The sequence below is a fragment of the Hipposideros armiger genome, unplaced genomic scaffold (genome assembly GCF_001890085.2).
Source record: "Hipposideros armiger isolate ML-2016 unplaced genomic scaffold, ASM189008v1 scaffold_22, whole genome shotgun sequence".
NCBI lineage: Eukaryota > Metazoa > Chordata > Mammalia > Chiroptera > Hipposideridae > Hipposideros > Hipposideros armiger.
The window spans coordinates 6,745,449-6,771,658 of NW_017731372.1; the positions used below are offsets into that span (position 1 = coordinate 6,745,449).

A 26,210-nucleotide genomic window follows, 5' to 3' on the forward strand; every position below is an offset into this window, starting at 1 on the left:
CTCTGGAGAGGTTCCGGAAGCAAAGCCTTGCGAGCCACTGGGTTTCATTAGGGAAGAAAAGAGGACATTCAGTGTTCAAGGAGACAGCTTCCCAGTTTGGACAGTGATCGACTCGTCAGACTCAAGAGAGCCCTAACAATGAAAAACGGCTGTTTTGGCTGAAAAGGGGCTCTCAATTTGGACCAAAGCGCTCCTCGTGTGGTGTAAGGATTGGTGCTCATTCCTAGATCTTTCTGAGCGGCCCTGTCCCTCCGTCCTGGCCTAGGGTCCAGGCAGCCCCAAGGGCCTTGACCCGCGCCGACCAGCGGGGTCGGAGACGCGGGAGGCGGCGGGGAGAGCGGGCCGGGCGGCGGCGGCCGCGCCTTCATTAGAGGGCGCTCTGGGGGCGGCTCCGCCGCAGTCCCGACTCCCGCCGCTTCCTCCCGGCCCCAGCGAACGCCGCCGGGCCCTGGGGATCGAGTCTCCGCGCCGCCGGGGACGCGCGCGGGCCGCGCCGCAGCCGGAGCGGGGCCAGGCCCCGCCGCCGCCTCCTTCCGCCGGCCCCGCCGCCGGCCATGCATTCTTCCGGCTCTTCTGGCTCCTGTAGCCTGGGCCGGGGCCCGGCCAGCCCGAGGTAACCCCCGGCTCGGCGGGCGCAGGCCGCCGGGCTGCGGCGGAGCCGAGCCGGGGGAGGCGCTGGGGGGCGGGGAAAGGGTGTCGTTGTCGTGCGGCCCGGGGAGGCGGCGGCGGCGGCGGCGGCGGCATGAGGGACCTGGGCGCGGTAGGCCCCGAGGAGGAGGCGGGGGCGCGGGGCGTCCGCCCGCCTCCCCGGGACCCGCCCCAGTGACAGGTCCGGCCTCTGAGTCCCCGCCGTCCCTCTGTCCGCAGGCAGCCGCGAGGGGAGTAGGGCGCCCGTCCGCGCCGTGCCTCGGCCGCCGCCGCGTCCATGACCGCGACCCCTCGGCCGGGGACACCCGCCGCGACCCCTCGGCCGGCCCCGGCCCCGCTCGCCCCCGCGCTCCGCCGCCTGCCGCCCGCGCCCGCCGAGGTGAGCCCGGCGCGTGGGCCGAGACCGCCACCCCGACCCTGTCCACACCCGCGGAAACCGCTGCGGGCTCCACCCGCCCCCTGAGCGCTGTAGTCGCCTCTGCTTCCTCGCTTCTTTCATCAAGCCCCGCTCCCCGGTCCTCTGGTCGGAGACTTGATTCCCTCCATCCCTGGCCTCTTTGCTTTTACCTCCTTCTGGCTTTTGCTCCCCTCCCCCTACTCCTGTCCTTCCTCCTTTCCCCTTATTATCCCTTACTTTCGTCCTCTCCCCTTTCTACCCTTTTCCTAGGCCCCCCCACCCCCCCTTTTTTTTTCTTAAAAAAAAAGAAAACAAATAACCTCCCCGTGCCGCAAATGAAAATTTTTAGTGCCACTCTTTTTGCTAATGCGAGACCTTTGGAAGGAATGAATCAAGGTGCAGGAATGGTGGTGGAGGGGGTCCAGGTTCACGGGATCCGTATCGGATCGAGAGGTCCACGTTTCCGTCTTCTTGTCCCTCGTCTCGTCAGTTTGGAGATAACTGAGAGTGTCTGGAGCAAGCGGGTCTGTGTGTCTTCCTTAAAGTCCGACAGAAGACTGCAGTGAGACGCGGTGCGGGGACGGCCACCGATTAGTTGGTGGGAATAGCATTATCATTTGCTAAATATATTATGACATACCCTGTGCCTCTGTGAACAGCTCCCTTGACCTTGTGCGGCTCCTCCTCCGTCGCTCTCTGTCCCCCTCTGGAATTTCCCGGAGAGATCACCGAGGTACTACACCGGGAAGGCTTAAGACTCGATTTTTTTTTTTTAATTTGTTTTTGTGCTGGAGACGATTTCCATGTTGGTGATTATTTAGATGTTTAATCCATTTCCCTTTTTAAATGAATGTTCCTTTCACCCCAGAAAGACAGGACGAACTCCAATGTGAGAATGGCTGTGACTTTGGAAGAAGCTCCGTCGCTGGGCTGGATCTTGGTGAAAGCCCTGATGAGGTTTGCCTTTATGGTCGCCAACAACGTGTTTGCAATTCCATCCTACATCTGCTATGTGATTATACTTCAGCCCCTTCGCATGCTGGACAGTAAGCGCTTCTGGTATATTGAAGGAATCATGTATAAATGGCTTTTAGGAATGGTGGCTTCCTGGGGATGGTATGCTGGATATACAGGTAAGAGTGAAGCACTTTTGTTTAATGCATATGAACAAATCTGTAACGTTATGTGTTAAGTCAGGAGCCATGATTAAATATATATTACCCTTTGGGGTGACGATGCTTTTATGCTTTGACTTATTGAAAAATAAATAGAAAACAATTCTATTGAGTTTTTCTTTGGAATCTCAGTTAAGAAGGATGATATTTTCAGAACGCTTCAATATAATTTCATAATTATATATTGATAATTCCTTTAATAATGTGTTTTAAATGTGATTGACATTCAGTAAGACCAGTCTGCAAAAACTCTCCTAGAGAAATAGGAGCGGGTTACATAGAGCTTGAGGTCTTATAAAGAAGAGGTAAGATATGTAGCTCATAAACATTGGGAATTTAGAAAACGGACTGAGCCATATTTGTGCTAAAATAGTTTAATAAGTTTTTAAGTTTAATGTAGTATTGTACTGTTAACATTTTAAGCCAAGCTGAAAGTGGCTTTCCTTTTTGTTATGTATGTTTCTTTTGCTTACTAGAATCTTTTTATCTCATAAATCTGTGTTAGAATTTAAATATAAAAATTAAGTTTTATCCATGTTAAGCTGATTTGTCTTCTGAGTGTCTTTAAGTACATCTTTATTTCCGCCTTTAAATTGCATTTTGGGAAGCCGGAGTAATCTATTCCAAAATGGACTTTTAGAGGGCTACGTGAGAAGCAGTGTTTATTTTCGATTTTGAAGCCTTATGTGCTTTGAGAACTTGTGCCTCTGCTCTGAAAATTCTGGACTGTGTATTATACTTATGTGACTTTTTTTCCCCTGAAAATGAGGATGATGAAAAAAGCATTGAGGTTTCTAGCACTTATCTTAAGACACTGAGACTTTTATCCTTGAATTTTATGACTGATAGGCTCCTTAGAGATCATGCTATAGATGCTGTAGTCAGTGAGTCTGTAGTTCATAGCTTGGAAGAGTGAGGAGGGTACTCTCAGGGAGCAACAGCGTGGCAGTTCCCCATTTTAAATTCTCTGTCTCCCTCTTTCCTGTCCAGGCGGCATCTGCAGATTTTATCTGTACACAGAGAAGGACTGACAGCACCCAGGTGTTATGGAGTCTGACAGACTCGCTAGGTCAGAGTATTCTCAGATGAAGCCTTTTCTCCTTCTGGCAATGCCATTTATTATTCTGCAAGACTGGAAGCCCCTGGGTGCTGTACATATTTCTTCCTTGTCATGTAGGTCTTGTTGATGTCCCAGTGCTTTTTGTATACTGTAGGTGAGTGAGCTTCTAGTCCTTTTTTAGGACCTCATGGTAGCAGTAGTGGTGGTAGAGAAAAAGAAATTCGCATCTGTGGTGCTGAATTCTTACCTGAATTGCACTGCTGTTTTAGAGTTGCTTTGCTCTGTACAGCTTGGGCTTCCCCAGACATGCTGTGTGGTACTAGTGGCTTTGGTCTTTGTACAGTATACTTAAGTTTGCTTGTTTTAAATGAGCTCATAGGACTTTTAGATACAAGCTTTAGAAATTCGTTCTCCTTAAACACAATGAAATGACCGAAATGGTTGTGCTTGCGTGTGTGTTAAGTATATTTGCATGTAAAATGAGAAGCTGAAAAAAATTAATTTGGCATTGACCTTGAGATTATAAGGAGTGCAATCGTAAGTGCTGCTTGAAGTGAAAGTTATCGATAGCCACAGCATGGCTGCAATGTATTTTTAAGCATATTTTCTTGGGATGTCTCTTCCTTGTTGATTGTAGAAACTGCACAGTTTCTTTTGCCACCTGCTTGGAAAGTGGTCTTGGCAATGATCTGCATAGTTTAGTCTCTCTGAAGCATCTGCTCTCTTTAGGCTACTGCATTTTGATCATTTGATCAGTTCATCTCATTCAAGTATAGATTATTTTAGTGTGTTTATTTTACATGGTTTTCCTATAGGTAGAATACTTTTAGAGGGTCTGGTCATAGGCTGATCATAACAACACAGTTAAGAGCTCAAAGGAATGTATGAATGACTTTTGTTGAAAGCCACTGCTGGGTCTAAAGAAGCAGGGGTTGACGAGCAGATGTACCCATAAAGCATGTAGGAGGTTGTATTAGCCTTTGTACGGATTTATGTGTTTCATTTCTTCCCTTTGTATCAAGAGGAGGATGAGCTTAAGTTTTTTTCCCCCTTTACCTATGCTTAAGTTTCAGAGATGGAAAATTGAACAGTGCCAAAAGAATTTTGCTTAGCAGTTCTGGTCTGTTCATGTTTTAGAATAAAAATTGCCAAACTTTGTTGAAAAAATCACTTCCTAGGAAACCTTAAATATTAATTAATTCAAGATTAATTAGGAAGCTGAAAAGTGAATATTGGTATAGAACAGGGGTCGGCAAACTTTTGAGACGGAAGAGCCGCCAGGGGTCGGCAAACTGTGGCTCACAAGCCACATGCGGCTCTTTGGGTATATACATGTGGCTCTGAAGTAAAATTGAAAATGAAAATAAAACTATCATAGTTTCATTGATAAGATTTTTAAAGGATATTATTCACATTATGGTGATTATGTAAAAATATATTTATGGCTCTCGAATAATTTTTAAATTGTTGTGAGAGACAAGATTGGCTCTTCCAGGGGTCAGCAAACTTTTGAGATGGAACGTACCCAAAGCGCCGCATGTGGCTCGCGAGCTGCAGTTTGCTGACCCTTGGTATAAAACATCATTTTTCAAAATGTGGCATTCAGTCTAAGACAAGTCAATTACACAGATCTGCTGCTGAGAACTTAGACTGATTATCCTACATTGCCCTGTGTTGTAGCTTTTAGCCTATGTGGCTATTTAAATTTAGATTCATTAAAATGAAATAAAATTTAAAATTAAGTTTCTCAGTCACACCAACCACATTTCCAGTGCTCTATACTAGATGGCTAGTGGCTACTTTGCTGGACAGTACAGGTACAGAACCCTTCCATCATTCCTCAAGTTCTATTGGACACAGCTGATACATAGCAAGTATGGCTTTCTCTATTTTCTTAGGAAAAATGCATTTTATCTTTATAAAAAGGATATTTTTGAAGCAGTTCTAAACAGATTTCTTTTAGGGAAGAGAGGAAGTTTTATTCAAGTTTTATAAAATTGCCTTTTAATTTCAGGCAAATGTCATAAAAATGAGTCCTTTAATCTCAGACATGGTGATGTTTGAGAGTAAGGAATAGTGAGGCTAGTAAGCCCAAGAACTTGAATGAATATTCTTGTACTTAATTTGCATTGTCAGAGCTGGAGTATTGCCTGTGGACACAGAAGATGGAAAGGGGTTTTCTGGTCTTTCTGCTGGTGTCTGACTTTATGTCTTGTTGGGAACACATTTCTTGAAAAAACTCTTGAGGACGTTGGAGTTCGTTCATCTCTAGCTTGCAACTAGGTAGTGGTAATTGTTGTTACCACATTTCCTGTAGTGGGAAGTGCTGTAGAAACATCTCACATTGAGGAAACGTTGTACACTGCCTTTGCTGTAATATTTCAAGGACACACCAAAAGAGATAGATACTAGCGTAATTAATGATCTACTTCTGCATGCTTTATTCAGATCCGGGATGAATCAGTACACTCTGTCCCCCCACTTTAACTGAAGATTGGCAAATTTCAGAGAGGTTTTTAAAAATAAAATGTGTTTATTTAAAATAGTTTATTTCAGTTTTCATTAATTTATTTTAATAAATTCATTGTTCCCCACATAAACACATTTAATTAAAGCCTCTTACCCAAAATCATTTTTAAAATATCCATTGTAAATGGGAGTGCCACAATGTCTATATAGGATAGGAGTCTTTTGGGCCACAGTCTAGCTGAAAGGAAGCTGGAGTGTCAGGGGGCTTGCCATCAAACTGATTTAGCTTAGCAAATGCTATTTCCCAAACATTGGATTTTTACTTGGGTGGCTTTGGGGAAAGCCGATGGAGATTAGGTTTAGCTTCCTCCCACTCCCCAGGTGACAGCTGTCATGGCTCTTTGTGGGTTATTTGATTAGGTGATAGCGTTTTTTTACTGGGATACAAATTCATTGTGTGAGAAAAAATATTAGGAATTATATCTGACCTTGAAATTCTAGAGAAATTAAAAAAAATATATATCTTCTATGCAGCATTTTTCTACCTTTGAGTCATAAACTAATTTAGTGTGTCAAGATGAACATTTTTGAAAAGTGAAATAGAATAGCATTAAATACAAAAGGGTATCTGTACTGGGTAGTGTTACAGATGTGTTTTTTACCGTGAGCCTTGTGAGCCTTGTCAGCATTTGAAAGGCATTGTTCTAGTGGAAAGAGCACTGCAATTTACAACTCTGGGAGTCAGACAGCTTGATCTAGCTTTTTAACATATCTACTCACTCATGGGGGCGAAATCCTTACCTGCTCTGTGCCCACTGGGCTGAGCTCTTTACAGATAGAGATGTTTTCTTTATAACCCTAGGGCCACGTTCATTGCCTGATGCTCACAGAGTGTTCCATACGTCTAAGTATTTTTTTGAATGATCCCTTCTTTCTTTCTGGGTCCCAGCTGCGGTGCCTTAGCCACCTACCTCCCTGAAAGGTCTGATATCAAGGTCATTGCAGTCCACAAAATATAAACCCTAAACTGGATCATGTTTTTCTCATACATACATATACACATATACATGCATACACACATACAGATACATACACACACATGCACATCCTATAGTACCTCATTTGTTAATATAACACACCTTTATTGAGCTGCTATTATGTGTGGGAACAGGTACCCTGGAGGTGCTGAGATGCACAAGACATAATCGCTGACTTTAAGGAGTTCACAGCAGCCTTGGTGGGGAAGACAGTGCACCAGCAACGAAAACACGCGGGTATAATGGTCTCATGGAGATGTACCATGGGATAAAAAAGGAGGGGCTCCTGATCTCCCATCAGTGAGTGGTAGGTGGTAGCAGAGAGGGAATAGGGAATTTAGGGAAGGAGATGCTTTACATTCCTTGATTTTTTTCCATTAGAGAACGATTTCTCTGTGGTGCTAACTCTATCATCAAGAATTATAATAGATTTAAAAGGTTTAATAACGTGTCAGTTTGAAATTTATGTCTTTGTGATGATATTAGCTAACGTTTATTGAAATACAAGCCAAGTAGTATTCTAAGTGTTTTAGTCATTTAATTCTCACAATGGTCTTATCTGGTTGATTCTATTATTATCGCCCCTCCTTTTGTTATGGATGTTGAAATTGAAACAGAGGTTTCACCGTTACTTCCCCTTAAGCATTAACTGAGTTGATGTCACAGGTTTATTTTTGTCTTTAAAGAGCCATTATTGATCTTTATATAATATTCCTAGAGTTTTTCTTGTTTTTATTACCCACATGTTTTTTCGTGTCTGAGGCTTGAAATCTCTTTCCAAAGCCACAACTCTTGAACACCTGAAAGCAATACCATAGTTATAGATGTCTGCAAGAGATTAAAAAAAATTCCGTTGCTGCTACGGAAGTATTTTAGTATACTGTAAATTTCATAAAAATTCAACTTCCTTAAGTCTCCACTCTTAAAGAGAACAGTTCAACTGGAATTTCAGTTTTTGAGTGCTTGACAGTAGTAGATTGTCATCAGCGTGAGGAGTTACTGTACGAGGTCTGCCAATTAAGTTTGCGAACTTGTTGCAACACTGTTGCTAACCTTTTTTTTGATATCAGAGGGATTATTCATTATGAATTTGTACCAACTGGACAGTTAACCAAGTTTACTATTTGGAGGTGCTGAAAAGGCTGCGTGAAAAAATTAGACGACCTGAACTTTTTGCCAACAGTTCATGGCTCTTGCATCACGACAATGCACCAGCTCACACGGCACTGTCTGTGAGGGAGTTTTTAGCCAGGAAACAAATAACTGTATTGGAACTCCCTCCCTACTCACCTGATCTGGCCCCCAATGACTTTATTTTTTTACCCAAAGATAAAGGAAATATTGAAGACATTTTGGTGACATTCAGGACATCGAGGGTAATATGATGACAGCTCTGATGGCCATTCCAGAAAAATTGCTTTGAAGGGTGGACTAGGTGCTATCGTCAGTGCATAGCTTCCCAAGGGGAGTACTTCGAAGGTGACCGTAGTGATATTCAACAATGAGGTAGGAGGCACTTTTTCTAGGATGAGTTCTCAAACTTAATTGTCCGACCTCATATGATATTAGGTCAACAACTAATCTTGACATGAATCCAACTGAGGAGTTTTCCATTCAGTACATTGTTTTGATTTTTATATGGAAAATATATCATTAAAGTTAAATATTAGTAAATGCTTTAAACTCAGTACTCTGGTGGTATTACAAATTTGATATCTGGTCTTATTTCAAAGATCATAAATAATTATTTTAAATAGCCTTTCTTTTGGAAATATATGAAGTATATTCATTCATGTACACACACCCACATGCACTATTACAGAGGCACGTGAAGCAGTATTTGTAGTGCTTGTAGTGCTTAGGACCTCAGACTCTAGAGTCAGAAAGAGCTGGGTAAAACAATTCCTACTTTCTTTTTGTTTCCATTTGCCTGGTATGTTACATTTGCCTATCCTTTTGTTTTTAAACTTTTTAAATGATTTTATTTAGATGTGTTCCTAATAATCAACATGGAGTTAGGTTTTGCTTTATGAGTCAACTTGAAAATCTTTCTTTTAATTTGAGTTGAATCCACTTACGTTTATTGACATGTCGGATATGTTTTGTTTGTGCTCTGTCACATTTTATTTTCTGTTTTCTGTTTTTATATATATAAATTTTAAGTCTTTCACTGTGTAGCCTGTTTTTCTTTGCTTTTTTGTTTTGATATTTAGTAAGGCTTATATTTTTGTCTTCCTGTTACTTTATATGATATTCTTAGTTCTCTATTGATAGTAACTACTAGTTGTCTTTCTAGAAACAAAGGTAAAATTCTTCTTGAATCCTCTTTTCTCCATCACTCAATTTTTGTCAGTATTTGTTGACAGTAATATTTGCATTTGTACTTTTATGTATGCTTATACTTCTTCTACTTGCTCTGTGAGCTTTAAGGCTATTCATTTACTCCCAGCTATTACATCAAGGTCATCAGTAAGTTCATTATACTTCCTGCTCACTTTCTCCCTTCTCCCACTTTTTATTATTTGCATTGATATTTTGTTATGGCCTATAATATTTATGTTCTATTTTATCACCCTTATCTCCTTCTGTTTTAGTCTTATTTCTTCAGAGAGATATATATATAATCGATCACCTAAGCACTTTTGCTGTTTTTCCCAGTCATCTTTTGGTTGGCTGTAGTTTATCCTCTAGTAGTTTCTCAATAAGGAATCATGGAAACAACATGAGAATATTATTCTTACAGCATTTTCAGAACTTCTTTTCATTGCTTTATACTTGAAGGATAGCTTAGCTGGTAATAAAATCCTTGGCTCTTTCTTTCTTATAGGTGTTGTAAAAATGTCTTTTGGCATTAAATGTTGCTGTGGAGATGTGTGAAGCCAGCTTCAATTTTTTCCCCATTATTTATCATATGGTTTTTGGGGTTTTTTGGCCTATCTACACAAAGGATTTTTTCTTTCTCTCTAATATTTAGTAACTTTACTAGGATATGGCGGTGTAGAATATGATGGCACATGTGTGCCCTTTTAATAATGTGGATTCAAATCTATTTTTATCAGGAAAGTTTTCTTTAATTAGATCTGTAAACATTTATTTTGTTTGATAGTTTTGGGGGTTTTTGGTGATTCTATATGTATATTGGATATCTCTTTGTATATATCTTTTTTTAAAATCATTTTCTTTTTAATCCTTTTAAACACTTTTTGTTTGTTTGTTTCTGTCTTTAATGTCTCTTAGCATGTCTTTCTTCCATTTGTTCTCCTTTCGGTTTCTTCTTCATTTCTCTTATGGCTTTGTTTATTCTTCTGTTCCTTTCTAGAGTTCTGTCAGTTCATGTTTTCTCTATTCTGTACACATTTCTTTCTTAAGCTCTTATATTTATGCTTTGTAATCTTCTTCCTTGTGGTGGTGACTTCATTGATTTTTCTTAGATTCATGCAAGAATATTTAGTTACAATTTTTGTCTTCATTGTAATATTTTTCTAGTAAGCATTCTTTGACACTTGGTACATTATGCTACTCATTTCTACCATTTTTCTTATAGTTTCTCTAAGTCAATGCTGTGTCAGCAACCTTTTAATTCCCTGTAATTTAATTAATTGGATTTTCCTCTGTAGGTTATTTGTAGGAGGTGTGGGTGGTGCCAGGGTAGATTTCCAGATTTTTGCCTCCGAGAGAGTCTTTTTTGCATATGGTACCTGGCTGTGTTGCTCTGAGTTGCCACAAGTACTCTGCTTCTCCAAACCAGATTTAGTCTAGGAGGCTTTTTGACACCAATTCTAGACTTCCCACCCCTTTGTAGCTATCACTGGAGGGACATAGCTTCATCATACTAATATAAACCCCTTTCTTTGAGGAAGTGCATTTTTGCTGTTGCTTTCTAAGATCTGCCAGAAAGCATGTCACACCTTCCATGCCTATCTCACATCACATGTCACACCCTCTACCTTTGTCTCTGCTCTCCACTCCCAACATAGATTCTGTCTGATATCATTCTTGTTTGGCCTCAGCCCTGATCTCATGTATTTTGGAGTTTTATAGTTTTGTTTTCCTCCTAGATTTGCCGAAAAGGGAGTTTTGTGAGGTTTTCTTCTTTCTCCTTATTGCTGTGTATGTTTTCCAGGAAGACTTATGTCTCTAAATCTACCATGTTCATACCAGAAAGTGCAACATAAGATTTTTAGTCAACTATGTAATTATAATTACACCATTCTGTCACCATTCTACTACACTACTAGTTGATCATTATAAAATGGAGACCAGTTTTACCTCCTAATTAATTTTCTTTAAGGTCTGTCCAAAAGCAAGAAATAGCCTCCTTAACTTTTTTTTCCCTCCCAGTGATTCCCAAACTGTTTTGATTCTTGGACTACTTATCAGTGGAGCGTAGTTAAGACATCCACTCTATTTCCACTTGGCTACAGTAAGAAAATGTCACCAAAATGAATGAAAGAAGTGAGTTAACTTTGATACTTCAGTAAAGAATATGAATGAAATGTCACATTAATACTGTGCTCTAGGGTCTGATCTGTGGACTACTGTGAAAACTTTAAGGATGACCAGTACCCCCAAACTTCGAAAAATGTATTTATTTTGCGTGTGTGTGTATGTGTGTGTGTGTGTATCGTATTTATATATATGCAGTATATATATATGCAGTATATATATATATATATATATATATATATATATATATAAAGCGTATATATAGAAAGTATATTATATGTAAGGTAACTATATATTATAGTATATTTATAGTTTATTTGTTATAAACTAGTTTCAAGAGTTTCTTTTGAGAGTTTGCAGACTAGTGGCCATATTCACCAGCTGATGTGCTTTACTTGGCCTTTGTACTATCTCGACTTTTTAAAAAATTAGTTGCCAACATTTCAAGATTAGGGAGATTTCACAAAACAAAAAATAAAACCAAGATTTCTGGCTCTTAAAACTAAGAAATCTGGCCATGCTGGGCCCTCATTGCCATCTGCACCAATTTGCTGGAGATGAGTGATGTCTGCCTCCATTATGTGGTGCCTGTGCTCTCCAGGTCACCCCAAATCCCACTTCTTCCTTGTTTTCCTTGGTTCTGCTCTGCTCATTGACATCATCTGCCTGGGACCCAGAGGCTTAGGTGATGTCCACTGAAAAAAGCATTCAAATAATAATTAGTAGTCTATTTCTGTTAGGCACGTGACAGTTTTGCACTTATAAGCCTATACATTAATGAATTCTACCATTAAAAACTGAAAATGTGTTAGTGGCCTCAACTACTGATTTCATGTAGCAAAGGCATGTAATGGGAACTGAAAAATGAAGTGCCATTAGTAAGAACTGTAGTCACAAGGTTTTTCAAGTTTCGTGTACCATATTACTAACTTAGTGAAATGTTTCCTGCTGTTTGTGTACTCATTAATTAGTAGACTGTCTCATTTCTTATGATCAAAAGCATGTAAAATATAGGTCATTATAAATTAGCTATTTCTCTTTGCTTTTCATAGTTTTAAATATGAATAACACAGCAAGTCTAGTTGATTTTTGTTTTTTTTAGATTATAATACATATAATTTAAAAATAGTATTGTAAAAAGCATGCCTAAATTTTAGTTATAAGGTTATACTTTTTCTTAAGGTTTATTAGATCTTTGCTAGCAAATCACCTTTTCTAAACATTTTTTAACTCATGAAACTCTTAAGAAACATTATGAATCATGTGTAAGACACGTTTTGCATATGCTATTATTTAGAAGTTTGTATTATTGACACTTTCAGGGGAAAAAAATCTGTAAATTTAAATACATCAAGAAGTTTCTGAATCATCAAAAGACTAAGCTATGATCAGTATAGCTTTAGTGTTAAGAATTTATATATATTTAAATAGAGGTATAATTCACATACCATAAAATTCACTATATTAAAATGTACAATCCAGTGGTTTTTAGTATACTCGTAAGTCACAAGATTGTGCAAACATCCCTACTGACTAATTTCAGAATATTTCATCACTGTCAAAAGAAACCACAAACCCGTAAGCAGTCACTGCGCATTTCTTTTTCCCTTCAGCCCTGGCAGCCTCTTATCCATGCTCTGTCTTTATGAATTTGCCTATTCTGGACATTTCATATAAATGGAATCATATAATACTTGGTCTTTTGTGTCTGGCTTCTTTCACTCAGCATGATGTTTTCAAGGTTTGTCCATATTGTAACGTGTGTCAGTACTTCATTCCTTTGTATGGCTGAATAATATTCCAGCGTATGGATAGACCACACTTTGTTTATACATTCATTAGTTGATGAACGTTTGGTTTGTTTTCACATTTTGGCTGTTGTGAATAATGCTGCTATGAACATTCATGTACAGGTTTCTGTGTGAACATACATTTTCAATTCTCTTGGACCTAGGAGTCAAATTGCTGGGTCATATGATAATTTTATGTTTAACTTTTTAAGGAACTGCCAAACTGTTTTCCATACCAGCTGTCCCCATTGTACATTCCCACCAGCAATGTAGAAGAGTTCCAATTTCTCCACATCCTCACTAAAACTTATTATTTTCTGGGGTTTTGTTGTTGTTGCTGTTTTGTTTTAATTTGGCCATCCTAGTGGATGTGAAGTGGTAGCTAATGGCAGTTTAGATTTGCATTTTCCTAATGACTAATGATGTTGAGCATCTTTTCATGTGTTTATTAGCCATTTGTATGTCTTTGGAGAAATGTCTATTCAAATCCTTTGCCCATTAAATTGGGTTGTCTTTTTTGTTTTTAAAAGATTTTATTGGGGATTTGGGGGAGGGAACAGCGTAGGGGGATTGGGGAAGCAGAACAAACAAGTTGCTGTCCTTTTGTTCTTCAGTCTAGTTGTGGAGGACGTCGCTTCACTGGCCATGTTTGTATTGTGATCATTGCGCTCTTCCCAGGTGAGGCAGTTGCTCACCGGCCATTGGACAGCCGCTCACGGTGGCTCTTGGCAGCTCATGCCGGTTGCTGGCCGCTCACGCTGTCTGCCGGCCACTCATGGTAGCTTACGGCAGCCCACTACAGCCCCATTGCAGCCTACGCTGTCGCCCGCAACTCGGCAGCCCAGCTCCAGGTTGAGGTGTTGTTCAGCATCTTAGCTGTAGAGGGCACTGTCACTGGCCCTCAAGTGGGATCTGAATCAGCGGCCCTGCTGCTCAGAGCTGGCATCCCAAGCTAACTCTTAACCAACGAGCCACTCGGCCGGCCCTGGGTTATCTTTTTATTGTTGAGTTCTAAGATTCTTTTCTATATTCTGTATTCTATACCCTATTTTTTCATTGGCTGCTTGTGCTTTTGGCATCACATCTTAGAAACCATTGCCTACTCCAAGGCCATAAAGATTTATACCTATGTTTTCTTTTAGGAGTTTAACTTTTATATTTAGGTCTTTGATCCATGTTTCTATATGGCGTAGGTTAGGAGTCTAAACTTCATGCTTTTGCATGTGGATATCCAGTTGTCCTAGCATCGTTTGTTGAAAAAACTATTCTTTCCACATTGAATGATCTTTGCACCCTTGTTGAAAATCATTTGGCCATAAGGGTTTATTTGGACTCTCAGTTCTATTCCGTTGATGTGTATGTCTCTCCTTATGACAGACAGTACCACACTGTCTTTATTATTGGAGTTTTGTGATAAGTTTTGAGTGTTAAGTATGTTTATATTTAAATATTTAAAAGGTCACAATCCTTTTTATGTATTATGACTTCAATAATAATAATAATAAAGTTCATGAATAAGAAATTCTAATTTAACACCATCTTGAATTTTAAAGTGTTCAAGTCAAGTAGTGTTTTGTTTTTTCAATTATAGTTGACATTCAATATTATTAGTTTCAGGTGTACAACATAGTGGTTAGACGTGAATAGTATTTTTCAAGAATTAATATTCATAATTGGGTTAAAGGACCCCTTCCTACCTCTATGTTGAGGAAGTGCTTACTAGTTATGTGTTTCACTAAGAATTGTCTTAGAAATACTGTTATTAAGAATAAAATATTTACTGTTTGCTTTCTCAAGAGAACATTACTTGTAGAAGTATTTTGGTGACTGAGCAATCAAATATTTATTGACTGCCTACTGCCAGTTAGCAAAGTTATTTATTTGTAAAATACTGGGCTAGAGAGTGTGATTTAGATTAATTCTTACCAAAAGGATTTTGGGCATAGTTTTTATTTTGATGGATGGTTTTGGGAATAGAGTTTATTATGAACTATGTGTCCAAAATGGATCTGCAAAGTTTTCTGAAAAATGGAGATCAATATGCACATTTTCCCCTAATGTGATAGTTCCATTTTTAAAAGTTAACTGAGTGAGGTCCTTGCAGAAAAGAAAATTAACTGGAAGCTAAATTTTATAGAAAAAAAGTATAGATTACATGGATAAGGAACAGGGATGTCATTTTGAATAAGAGTCGCAGGCTATTTTTTATGGGTGGGATAGAATTGGTTTTTATATATGAGAGACTGAATTTTACAGTCATTTTAAAACTGAAATTATCATTTAAAACCATTTTAAACCTGAGATACTTATATATGGATGTTGTATATTTTACAACAAGGAATAGATATTGCTAAATAAGTACGATATTAGAGATAGCATGATGTATTTAAAAAAATGACTTTTGAGTTAGTATGAGTTTGGGTCTTGCCACCACCACTTGGTGGTTGTATAACTTTGAGCTAGTTGCTTAACTTTTTATTTTTATTTTTTAATTTTTTTATTTTACTGGGGAATTGGGGGAGGGGAACAGTGTTGGGGAATTGGGGAAGGGGATCAGCCAAGTCATTGTTCTTCAGTCTTCGTTGTGGAGGGCGCCAGTCACCATATGGCTTTCCGCCGGCAGCTTGTGGCCTCTAAACTCAAGGTGCTGTGTTCAATATTAGTTGTGGGTGGGCGTAGCCACCATCCCATGCAGGAGTCGAATCAGCAGCCTTGTTGTTAAGAGCGCACGCTGTATCCACTGAGCATCCGGACAGCAGCTCAGCTCAAGGTACCAAGTTCAGTCTTAGTTGCGGGTGGGCATAGCCCACCATCGAACAGGCAATCTTGTTGTTACACCAGCTGAGCCATCCTGCCACCTGTTGGCTGCTCAGCGACAGCTCAGCTTGGGCGCAGCGTCACTGGCCCTTGTGGGAATTGAACCAGTGGCCCTGTTGCTCAGAGCTCACGCTCTTAAGCCAACTCTTAACCAACTGAGCCAGTTGGCCGGCCCTTACTTAACTTCTTTGAGCCTCAGTTTCATCATCTATAAAAATGGAGGTTATGATATTTATTTCTTGTGAAGCTTAAATGTGAAGTGAATAGCATGGTGTTTGGTATTCTATAAATAAGTGTTATTATATTAATGCTTAGGAAATCAACCAAGTTAACCTTTTGGGGAAAGATATGTCTAAATGAATAAAAGCCAACTAACATGGATAGCTTTAGAAACATATTCTTGAGTATACTCAAGCTTAGCTAATAGTACAACTCAATACAGTTCTTGTTTTAAACTAATAATAATTTATGGTTATTAATTTAAGCCATAGTGTAACTAAAATATTAACTAAACTTTATAAGTTATGAAATGCTTCCAAGCAATTTATGTTTAACTGTCTTTTAATTGATTCAGTCACCTATCCTAATAATAAATATTTGCGTGTCTGCTCTGTCAGGCCCTGTGCTGTTGGTGGGAGAACAGTGGCAAATAAAACAGCACAGCTCCTGCTCTTCTGCAGGTGACTATTTTGTGTGTTATAACAGGACTCACATGGGAACCACGCAATCACAAGTATGAGAAGGGCTGCAAAGAACAAGTACAGAGGCTACGAGAGTAAGGCATAGGGGCTTCGTCTGGAGACGAGTGATGTTAGGGAAGAATGGCCTCCTTAAGAAAGTGCTATTGGGGCCGGACGAGTGGCTCAGTTTGTTAAGAGCGCAACCTCTGAGCAACCGGGTTGCCGGGTCAATTCCCACATGGGCCAGTGAGCTGCGCCCAAGCTGAGCTGCCCCTGAGCTGCCAACATGGCACGATGGCTCAGCTGGTGGGAGCACATGCTCCTAACAACAAGGTTGCTGGTTCGATTCCCGCATGGGATGGTGGGCTGCACCACTCCCCGCCCCTCGCAATTTAAGATTTAACACAGCACCTTGAGCTGAGCAGCCGTGAGCTGCCGATGGGCGGCCGGATGGTGACTGGACTTGGAGCTGAGCTGGCTGTGCCCTCCACAACTAAGATTGAAGGACAACAGGGCCGGCCGAGTGGCGCGATGGTTAAGAACTCGCTTGGGGGCCGGCCGAGTGGCGCGTTGGCTAAGAACTGGCTTGGGACGCCAGAGGGCCCCGGTTCGGATCCCACATATGAGGGCCAGTGACACTGCCCTCTACAGCTAAGATGCTGAACAACAGCTCAACCTGGAGCTGGGTTGCCATGAGTCGCCGGCGACGGCGTAGGCTGCAGCCCCTGTGGCAGTGGGTTGCCATGGGCTACCGTGTGTAGCCAGCAGCCAGCAGCCAGCGTCAGCAGCCAGCAGCCCCCGTGTGTAGCCAGCAGCCAGCGTGAGCGGCCAGCAGCCGCAGTGAGCGGCCGTCCAGAAGCCGGCGACTGATCTGCCTCACCAGGGAAGAGCGCAATGATGGTGCCAACTTGGGCCAGTGAAGCGAAGTCCTCCACAACTAGACTGAAGAACAAAATGACAGCAACTTGTCTGTTCCCCTTCCCCCAATTCCCCAGCACTGTTCCCATCCCCCCAATTCCCCAATAAAAATCTTTAAAAAAAAAAAAAAGATTGAAGGACAACAACTTGGCTGTTCCCCTTCCCCAATTCCCCAGTAAAATCTTTAAAAAGAAAGAAAGAAAGAAAGTGGTATTGAGACTGAGACCTGAGGAATAAGCAGGAGTTGGCCCGTGATGCTGGGGGAGCGGTGGCACGTACAGAGGATGAAAAGCATTTGTCATGTTTGAGGAACAAAGGGAAGGCCAGATTGGCTGCAGTATGGAGTGAATGAGGAAGAGAGGAGTAGGGGTGGTCATGATGGGGAGTTGATGAGGCCAAATCCACTGTGGCCTCTCAGTGCCTAGTAAGGATTTTGCAATTTATCCAGAGAGGAAACTATTCTAGGATTTTATGTAAGGAAATGGTGAGATCAGATTCCTATTTGTAATTCTATACTCTGCTGGCTGTGTGGAAATGGATCAGCGAGAACTGAGAAGGTGCAGGGGATACCCTCACCGTATCCAGGTGAGGTAATAGCTGCTTGGTCTAAGGGTGATGGCAGTGGAGATGGAAAGAAGTGAAGTAATTGGAGAGTTTTATAGGAGGAAAATTGTCAGGACTTGCTAAGGGGTTGGACATAGAGGATGCAGTAGAAGGGCAGGGACAGAGATGACCATGACATTTCTGGTATGAGCTGCTGGGTTAGGGAAGCTCACAGAAGGAGCAATATTGAGAAGAAAGATAAAAGTGTAGCATGGGATAGGTGAGAAGTATCCAAGTGGAGCTCTCAAGTAAATCTACTCATGTGGATATGCAGTCTGGAACTCAAAAGGGAGGTAAATTACCAACGGTATTTAAAGCCATTGCAGGTGAATGAAATCAGCTCAGGAGTGATTAGAGGCCCGGGATCAAACTCAGAGAATGCCAGCATTTAGAAGTTGGGGAGAGGAGTGTGCCCTAAGAGTGTGGTGTCAGAAGTCAACAGTGTGTCAAGGCAGGGGCCTGATGAGTGCCGCTCAGAGTTTCTATTTTGTAAGATGAGAACTGTTGTATCCTTTCATTGCATTTAGCAAGAGCAGCTTGATTGAGGTGGTAGAAGTGGAAACTAGATTGGAGCGGTTTGGAGATAATGATGAATGGAAGGAGATAAAATGCAAACAGGAGATAATGATGAATGGGAGGAGATAAAATGCCAACAGCGTGATAGTTGCAGGAGAGAAAACAGGTCAAGAGCTGGATTTTTCATGTTTTCATTTTTCAGATGGAAAAGTAGATTTTGACCCACTTACAGTTGTACCTGATGAAACCGGGGTCACGTACATGGCTAATTTATTTAAATAGGAAACTATTCTTAGTGAAGATTGAATGAGAGAACGTTTATCAGGGCATGATACATGGAAAGCACTTATTGTTGGCTCTGGTGGCAGAGGCAGGCAGTGGGACAGCACCTCCAATTTTTGGTTCTGTTCTGAACTCTTATTTCGTAAGACTGCTTCCCCTCAGCCCCTCTGCCTTTTCTCATGGATGTTCTTCCTCTCCCTAAGGCTCTTCCATTTCTTTGAATAGCTCTGCCTACTTATCTAACCCTCTGACATCCTTCCCCACTCCTTCAGTTTTCGCATTTTCCTTCTTGCTGAACCTCTTTGACATCAACTCTTTGCTGTGGTTCCTAACATTTGGGCTGAGATTTCCAGTAGGGCTTCAGAGTTCTCTCAGGGGTCAAGAATCTATACACATATTACTAGAACTATCTATAGGTGAATAAATAATGTCTTGTAGATATGGGTTAATATTTTTCAGATATATGTAGCTGCTGTTTTGATTAATTAAGAAATCCCTTTAAAGCATTATAGACTTTATAGTTGCCTTTTGTTATGACTATTTTCATTCAATGCTAAAAGAACCACTATCATAGATACGTATCACATATTTGGACATTAAAAAGCTGTTCCTACTTGAAATGGTTAGGACTCAGCTTTACAACAGAAAACATTCAGAATTTCACTCCCTGTTTTTCTTTGTTGTTTTACCTTTGCCGTTCCTGTCTCTTTAACTAGTCAGTTGCTTAAAGGCAGGTGTTGTGGTTCTTTTTTTTCCCTTTTCTACCTTTCTGCAGTGGTTGGCAGGCCACTGCCCTTGGGCAAATCCAGCCCACTGCCTGTTTGTTTTGTAAACCCTCTCCAGCTCTGGAGGTTCTTACAGATCACCATTTTTCATAGACCTGATGATGGGAAACACTAACTTTGAATTCCAATTAAGTGAAATGTCGCCCCTCCCAGGAAAGAATTCCATTCATCTCATTAGTGGACGTTTATTGCAAAAAGTTGTACACTAGTTCCCCCTTTTCCATGGTTTTGCTTTCGCGGTTTCAGTTACCCACTGTCAACCACAATCTGAAAATATTAAATGGAAAATTCCAGAAATAACTAGTTCATAAGTTTTAAATTGCACACTATTCTGAGTAACGTGATGAAATCTTGCACCTTCCCGCTCTATCCCTGTTGGGTGTACGTCATCCTTTTGTCCAGCGTACCCACACTGTATGCGCCACCTGCCAGTTCGTCACTGAGCCATCTCAGTTTCGGATTGACTGTTGTCCTATCACAGTGCTTGTTTTCAGATCACCCTTATTTTACTTAGTTACTAATAGCCCCAAAGGTATTCATATAGCTCTTATAACAGTATATTGTTATAATTGTTCTATTTTATTTTAGTTATTGTTGTTAATCTCATACTCTGCCTAATGTATAAATTAAGTTTTATCATATTATAGTTATGTATGTATAGGAAAAAATATAACATATAGATAGAGTTTAGGTCTTGGAATGTATCCCCCATGGGTGAGGATAAAACTACTACAATTATTTTTATATTTTGAGTTTTGTCAACAAAAAATTTGTGGAATTTGTTGGAAAACAAATTTTTTATGTAAATACTTATATTATGTAAATATCCTCAAGTTTGCCTCTTGGCCTCATGGCCTAAAATTTTTATTACTTGACCCTTTATAGAAAAAGTTTACTGACCCCTGCCTTATAGTATGCGTTTCCCAAATTTGTCTGCACGTCTGAATTGTCAGAGGAGCTTTACATATATACATGATTCTTCTACCCTGGAGATTCATTCAGATGGAGACCGAGAACTTATATTTTTAACAAACTATGTAGTTGATTGGGACTCACTGCCCTTTAATGCATTCATAAGGTTGAGCTCCAAGAGATAAAACAGTTGAGTTTTGAATTAGATGCCAGAAGACAGCTTATTTTTTTCTTATTTCAATGTTTACTAACTATGGAACCTTATCCAAGTAACGACTTGTTCTGCAGGTTTTAAAAAAAATTTCTAGTTCCTTTGCTTATACATAGTTTTGCTTTATCCTCTACAATGGTAGTTCTTTACCTTTTGGGGATCATAAGGACAGGACCTCTTTTTAGAATCTGATGAAAATTATGGGCCTTCCCCTCAGAAAAGTGTACTTGTATTAATTTCTTATGACGGCCATAACAAATTACTACAGAAGCATTTAAAACAACAAAGATGTATTGTCTCACATTTCTGGAGGCTGGAAGTTCAAGTCAAGGTGTCAGCAGGGCGGTACTGCCCTGGAGGCTTTACAGGGAGATTCCTGCCTCTGCCAGCTTCTGGTAGCTGTTGGCACTCCTGGGCTTGGGGCTGCCTCACTCCAGTCTGCCTCCCGGTTCACACTGTCCCCTTCTCTTCTCTGTTCTCTATGTGTCTCTCATAAGGACACTTGTCATTGATTTGGGGCCCTACTTGATCATTCAGAATAAGCTCCTCCTCTCAGGATCCTTAATTTAATCACATCTTTTACCATATAAAGTAACATTCACAGGTTCCAGGGATTTGACACGGATCTATTATGGGTTGGAGGTAAAGGCACATTTGGGGGCTTACCACATCGCCTTTGCACATGCTGACAGTTTTGCAAACAGTTTCAAGGGCTTCACAACTCTTTGAAGTCCATGGATGGAACCATGGCCTCTTAGGCTTGATCTCCACGCTCAGTGAGAAGAGCCTTGCGCCTACAGTGCATTCTGATTATGTAGCCTCTTTATTCTCACCTCTTGTCACGTTCTTAGGTTCATCATCCTATTAATACCGTTCTTGAGACCATGTTTTCTTCTTATGACCTTAGAGTCTTCAATTTATAATTTGCTTTCTGAGTTAGTTTCTCTGATTCCTTTTGGAACTATTTATCTTCTGATAAGACTTACTGTTAAAAGAAAATAAAAGCCTTTCCTAATTCTTTTTAGTTAATTCTGCAGCAAGGAGACTTAAGTTCTGTGCGAACGGTAGATAACCGATACTGCCTCCAGTGAGAAGAGCAGCTTACCTCAGTTGAGTACCTGATGTGCCAGGCATTTTAGCAAGGGCTTACATGTGGCTTCTTATTAAATACTGAAAGCAGTCCTCAGAGAGAGGGAACATCAACCCCATTGTATAAGTAAGAAAATGAAGACTGGTGTAAGTCAAGTAACTTGGGTGATAGAGCTCTGGCGGGTGCTAGAGTTAGCATGGGGCAGAGCTGGCCTTTGAATGCAAGTCTCCTACTCTGAAGCCCACGCTACTTTCGTTAGGCCAGGAAAACATAGCACACTTGCCTTATCGCTGAATGGCTTGTCATCTATCAGACAGGGGCTCTCTGTGCTTTGGCTTCAGGGGTCAACAGACCAGGATTGCAGTCAGATTCGTAGTGCTTACTTACAGTATTACCTTGTACAATGTCCTCTCTGATCTTTAGCTTTCAATAAGACGGGTCTCTCACTTGTGTGCCTTATAGGGCTGCGTAGCAACAGAGAGAATATGAATGAAAACACTTCAAAAATAGGAAAATTTACTACTGTGTAATACAATTTATTAGTTTCTCATTCGATTATATTCTTAGCACTTTATTATTTTTTTTACTATCCTAGATTTGGAAGTTTGGGACTGTGAGCAAGCCTTAAACCAGAGGCTGTATTAGCGGCAACTATGAATTTCTTTGCTTAACGTCTCTTGGGCATTTGGCTGGTGTGAATGCTTTCTTTCTATGCTTTCATTTTAAGGGACATCCCCAACTTTGTCTAGCTTGGCTCCACTTGCTATCTATGTTCATGATGCCTTTCTGAGCAGTTGTCTTTCCTAGGTCAGGTCTTACCTCCTCTCATTGCCCCCTTTGCCATGGGTTTGGTTGGTGGCCTGGGACTGTGACCTGGAGGCTTTTCCTCCTTTCTCTATCCCCCTCCCCCAATTTCTTCACACCCTCATTCATCTCTAGATATCCAGAGCTAATACACCATGTCTCTGGTTTCACCTCACTAATTGCTGTTGCCTTCTATCTTTGCTCTTGACTTCTAGGATATAAAGATACCAAAGACATTCTCGTCTTTTAAAAACATACCCCCCCATTTAGCAAATGACTGTTCTCCCTCATCCCCCTGGCCCAGCTCAGCCCTCTGTCTCACATTTTGTCAGTTCCTTTCGCCTGCTGGCTTTCTGTGGCTTATAAGGAAATAATATGCAGAATTCTGGTGCTTGACTAACCTGGCCCAGGCCTACCTCTTTAGCCGTGTCCTTCGGTTCTCCTTTCCTTTACTCTTCCTGTGACAGTGCAGGATGTCCTTCCTATCAAGAGCTAGTCTCTGTATTTGGATTCCATTCCTTTCTGCTTGCTCAGGAACCTTTCTCCATTGTTAATCTCCTTTAGCTTTCATAAAAACTCTCATTTCCAGTCACTCTTAAAAAATTGGTGGGTGTGGTAACCTGGGTTCATATTCCCAGATACCAACACGAGACTGGAGGTGGTTAGTTGCTGCTCTTTGAGGTGGGGCATGCACTCTCCATTTTATTTTTATTTTTATTTTATTTTTTTAGCTGAGCCATCCTGCCACCTGTTGGCAGCTCAGCTCAGGCTGGGACTCGAACCGCTGTTGCTCAGAGCTCACATTCTTGAGCGAGCTCTTAACCAACTGAGCCACTCGGCCAGCCCTTCCATTTTAATATTTTAACACAGTTCACCTGCTCCCTTACTGACACATAGGAAGCCCACTTCCCTCACTTTTGTCACCTGCGTGGGGACACAAAAGGAATTTTGTACTTCCTGGCCTGAATTCTATTATCCGGTTTTCTAAAGTACCTCTGTTATCTGGGCTCATATTTAGAGTTAAAACCTTATTTCTCATTCTTTCCAGGACTGTCTGTTCCAGAAAGCCTCTACCCAGGGCCATGTTCCACCATGTCATTGGTCCCCTAGCTCACAATGATTTCTTCTTTCCCTACCTCTGTGACACATATTTTCATGTGTAATGCCTTATTTCCCCAGTTTATCTTGTATCCCAATAAGTGAGCAAACTTCTTGATGGCAGGGATCAAAGTACATCAGTTGAAAAGTTTGCTTAAGTTTTATATGGAAGAAAATGCACTTTTTAAAAAACTAACATCATAAGGCTCAGCGAGATGCTGGCATGATGATAGGCTCATTAGAGCTGAAAATGACAGAGAACAGCAGATTCGCGATTCCAGTCTCGAGCTTCCTCCTGGGCGTACATCTGCATACACTGCAAAGTGATTACCCCCAAAAGCCTAGTTACCACTCATTACATACAGTTGACCCCTTCACCCTCTGCTCTTTGTATCTATGAGTTTGTTTTTGTTTTATTTTGTTTGTGTGGTTTTTGGTTTTGATACTAATTACTGGTTATTACCTTTGTCTTTCCTGCTCTTCCTTAATTCGTGCTTTCCAGTCAGTGGTGATTTTGACTTTATTGGTATTTGAAATTGGAAACTCTACTCTGAAGCTTTCTTTTATGCAGGTGGCTAGAGTGGAAGCAAGAAAACCAGTTAGGAGGTCCGTGGAGAAGCACAGGAAAGAGTTGTTGGCTGCTTGGACTGGAGTGGTGGTAGCAAAGGGGAGACATAGAGGATGTGCTTTGGCAGGAGAGTCCACAGGAGTTAGGGATGGAGTGAATGTGGAAAGCTAAGGAAGGGCAGGAATCAGAGGTAGTCTCAGGTTTTGTCTGGCGTTGACCGGGTGAATGACCGTGCCCTTTTGTTGGATGGAGGGTAAAGATCTGGTTCTATATTGAGCATATTATTAGTAAATTTAAGGTGCCTGCATCCTGGGCCCAAAGACAGCATTGACAGTTTTCTTAGCTACTCATTGCTTCTTTAAATGGTTATTATTCAACTAATAATGGTTATTATTCATGCAAAACCCCTTGATTCTTTGGCCATACACTTGTGTACCCTTCCTTATTGCAGTTGTCCACCAGCCTTTTTTGTTGAGGACTTTGGGACTTATGCCACATTTCGGCATAATCATAGGCAACTTCAGGAGCTGTGTGAGCAACTCATCCACGTTACTGTCTTCCAGGTTCTCTGACCTGTAGTGTGCCGCCAGTGACAGCATGGTACAGGCTGTTTGCGTCCCAGTTCCCCTACTTCCTAACTATGTAACTGAAAATACTGCTTACCCTTTCGTGTCTCACTTCCTCAATTGTAAATTGGGGATAATGGTAGCTGTACATTTGGGATTATGTGAAGATTAAATAAGAAAGTAATGTAAATTATTTTCTGTTATTAATTACAAATAACTGGCACGTAGTAAGCAGTCTATAAATGTTATCTATTAAGATTATTAATATTATGTATCTATTTAATACTATATGCTGTTATTATTCTTTCAGTTAGCCAACCCCTTCAAAAGCTATACCTTAAGCCTTGCCCCCTCAAGTTTAACCTTTAATTTTTAAGTGCCAGAAAAGGGGCACTGACCACACTTTCCTAATATGTTCAACATACTTGCTTTAAAAAAATAAAACAAAACTCATCAGTGCTTCAATTCCAGTGGTTCTTATTTACACGTATATATCAGATTTACCCAGGAGGCTTTTTCAAAATTTCTGGGCCCTACTTCTGGGAGTTTGAATGAGATGGGTAAGGGTGGAGATGAGGGATAGCATCAAATACCTCTATTATAATAGCCCTCCCTCCGTTTTCTTTTGGTTAATAACTCCCTTGCATGGTTCCTTTCCTCACCAGTTTCCCCTCCATTAATTAGTACCTTAAGCTACTTTCTCATGGCAGCCTTAATTAACATTCTCATTCTCTTTTTATCCCACCCCTTTGGTTCTGCTAACCCCTAACTTTGGATAAATCCATTCCAGTCTGCCTCCAGTGTGGGCTCCTGATAGACACAGCTCTTAAGCTATGTGAGATTGTTTTGTGTGCTTTTCTGCTCTTTAATCTTAACTATTCATATTAGAACACCGGACTCTACATGACTCAGTAGGCATATGACTTTTAGTTAATAGTGATTTCAAAAGTGACTTCAACTCTCATGTAATTCAATTACCCAGGATCTCTGTGATTCTATCAATTGTATCTCATTCATTTTCACGATATGTTTGGAGTAGTATTAATGATATTATTAATGTTTCATAAGTGAGAAAACCGAGGCACAGAATGATAAAATAGTTTGTGGCACAAGCTTTCTGGTGTAATTTGTTTTTGAACTTTGAAACGTAAATTATTATAGTCATGTGTTAAGCAACCTTTCTTCTCCACATCACTATTTTTAGGAAGTTATGATAGATTATTGTTGTTTTTATTTTCTTTTTGAGATGTAAACTGTCCTGATCAATTTTAGTCTATATCTTTTGGAGGAGGTTTATTGATGAGTGTGTGTGTGTGTGTGTGTGTGTGTGTGTGTGTG

At 40.7% G+C, this 26,210-nt stretch overlaps 1 protein-coding gene across 2 annotated transcripts in view; it reads left to right on the forward strand.

Annotated features, from left to right (window-relative positions):
• The first annotated feature begins 461 nt into the window (after positions 1–461).
• LPGAT1 (lysophosphatidylglycerol acyltransferase 1) overlaps positions 462–26,210 on the forward strand; it is a 64,406-nt gene continuing 38,657 nt past the window's right edge. The window contains exons 1-3 of one of the 2 annotated variants that reach the window (XM_019635542.1): positions 462–613; positions 868–1,027; positions 1,914–2,178. In XM_019635542.1, the coding sequence (XP_019491087.1) occupies positions 926–1,027; positions 1,914–2,178 (367 nt within the window). In that variant the 5' untranslated portion in view covers positions 462–613; positions 868–925. Of the gene's footprint in view, positions 614–867; positions 1,779–1,913; positions 2,179–26,210 lie in introns of those variants that run through there. The other variant, XM_019635543.1, reaches the window with a different exon arrangement.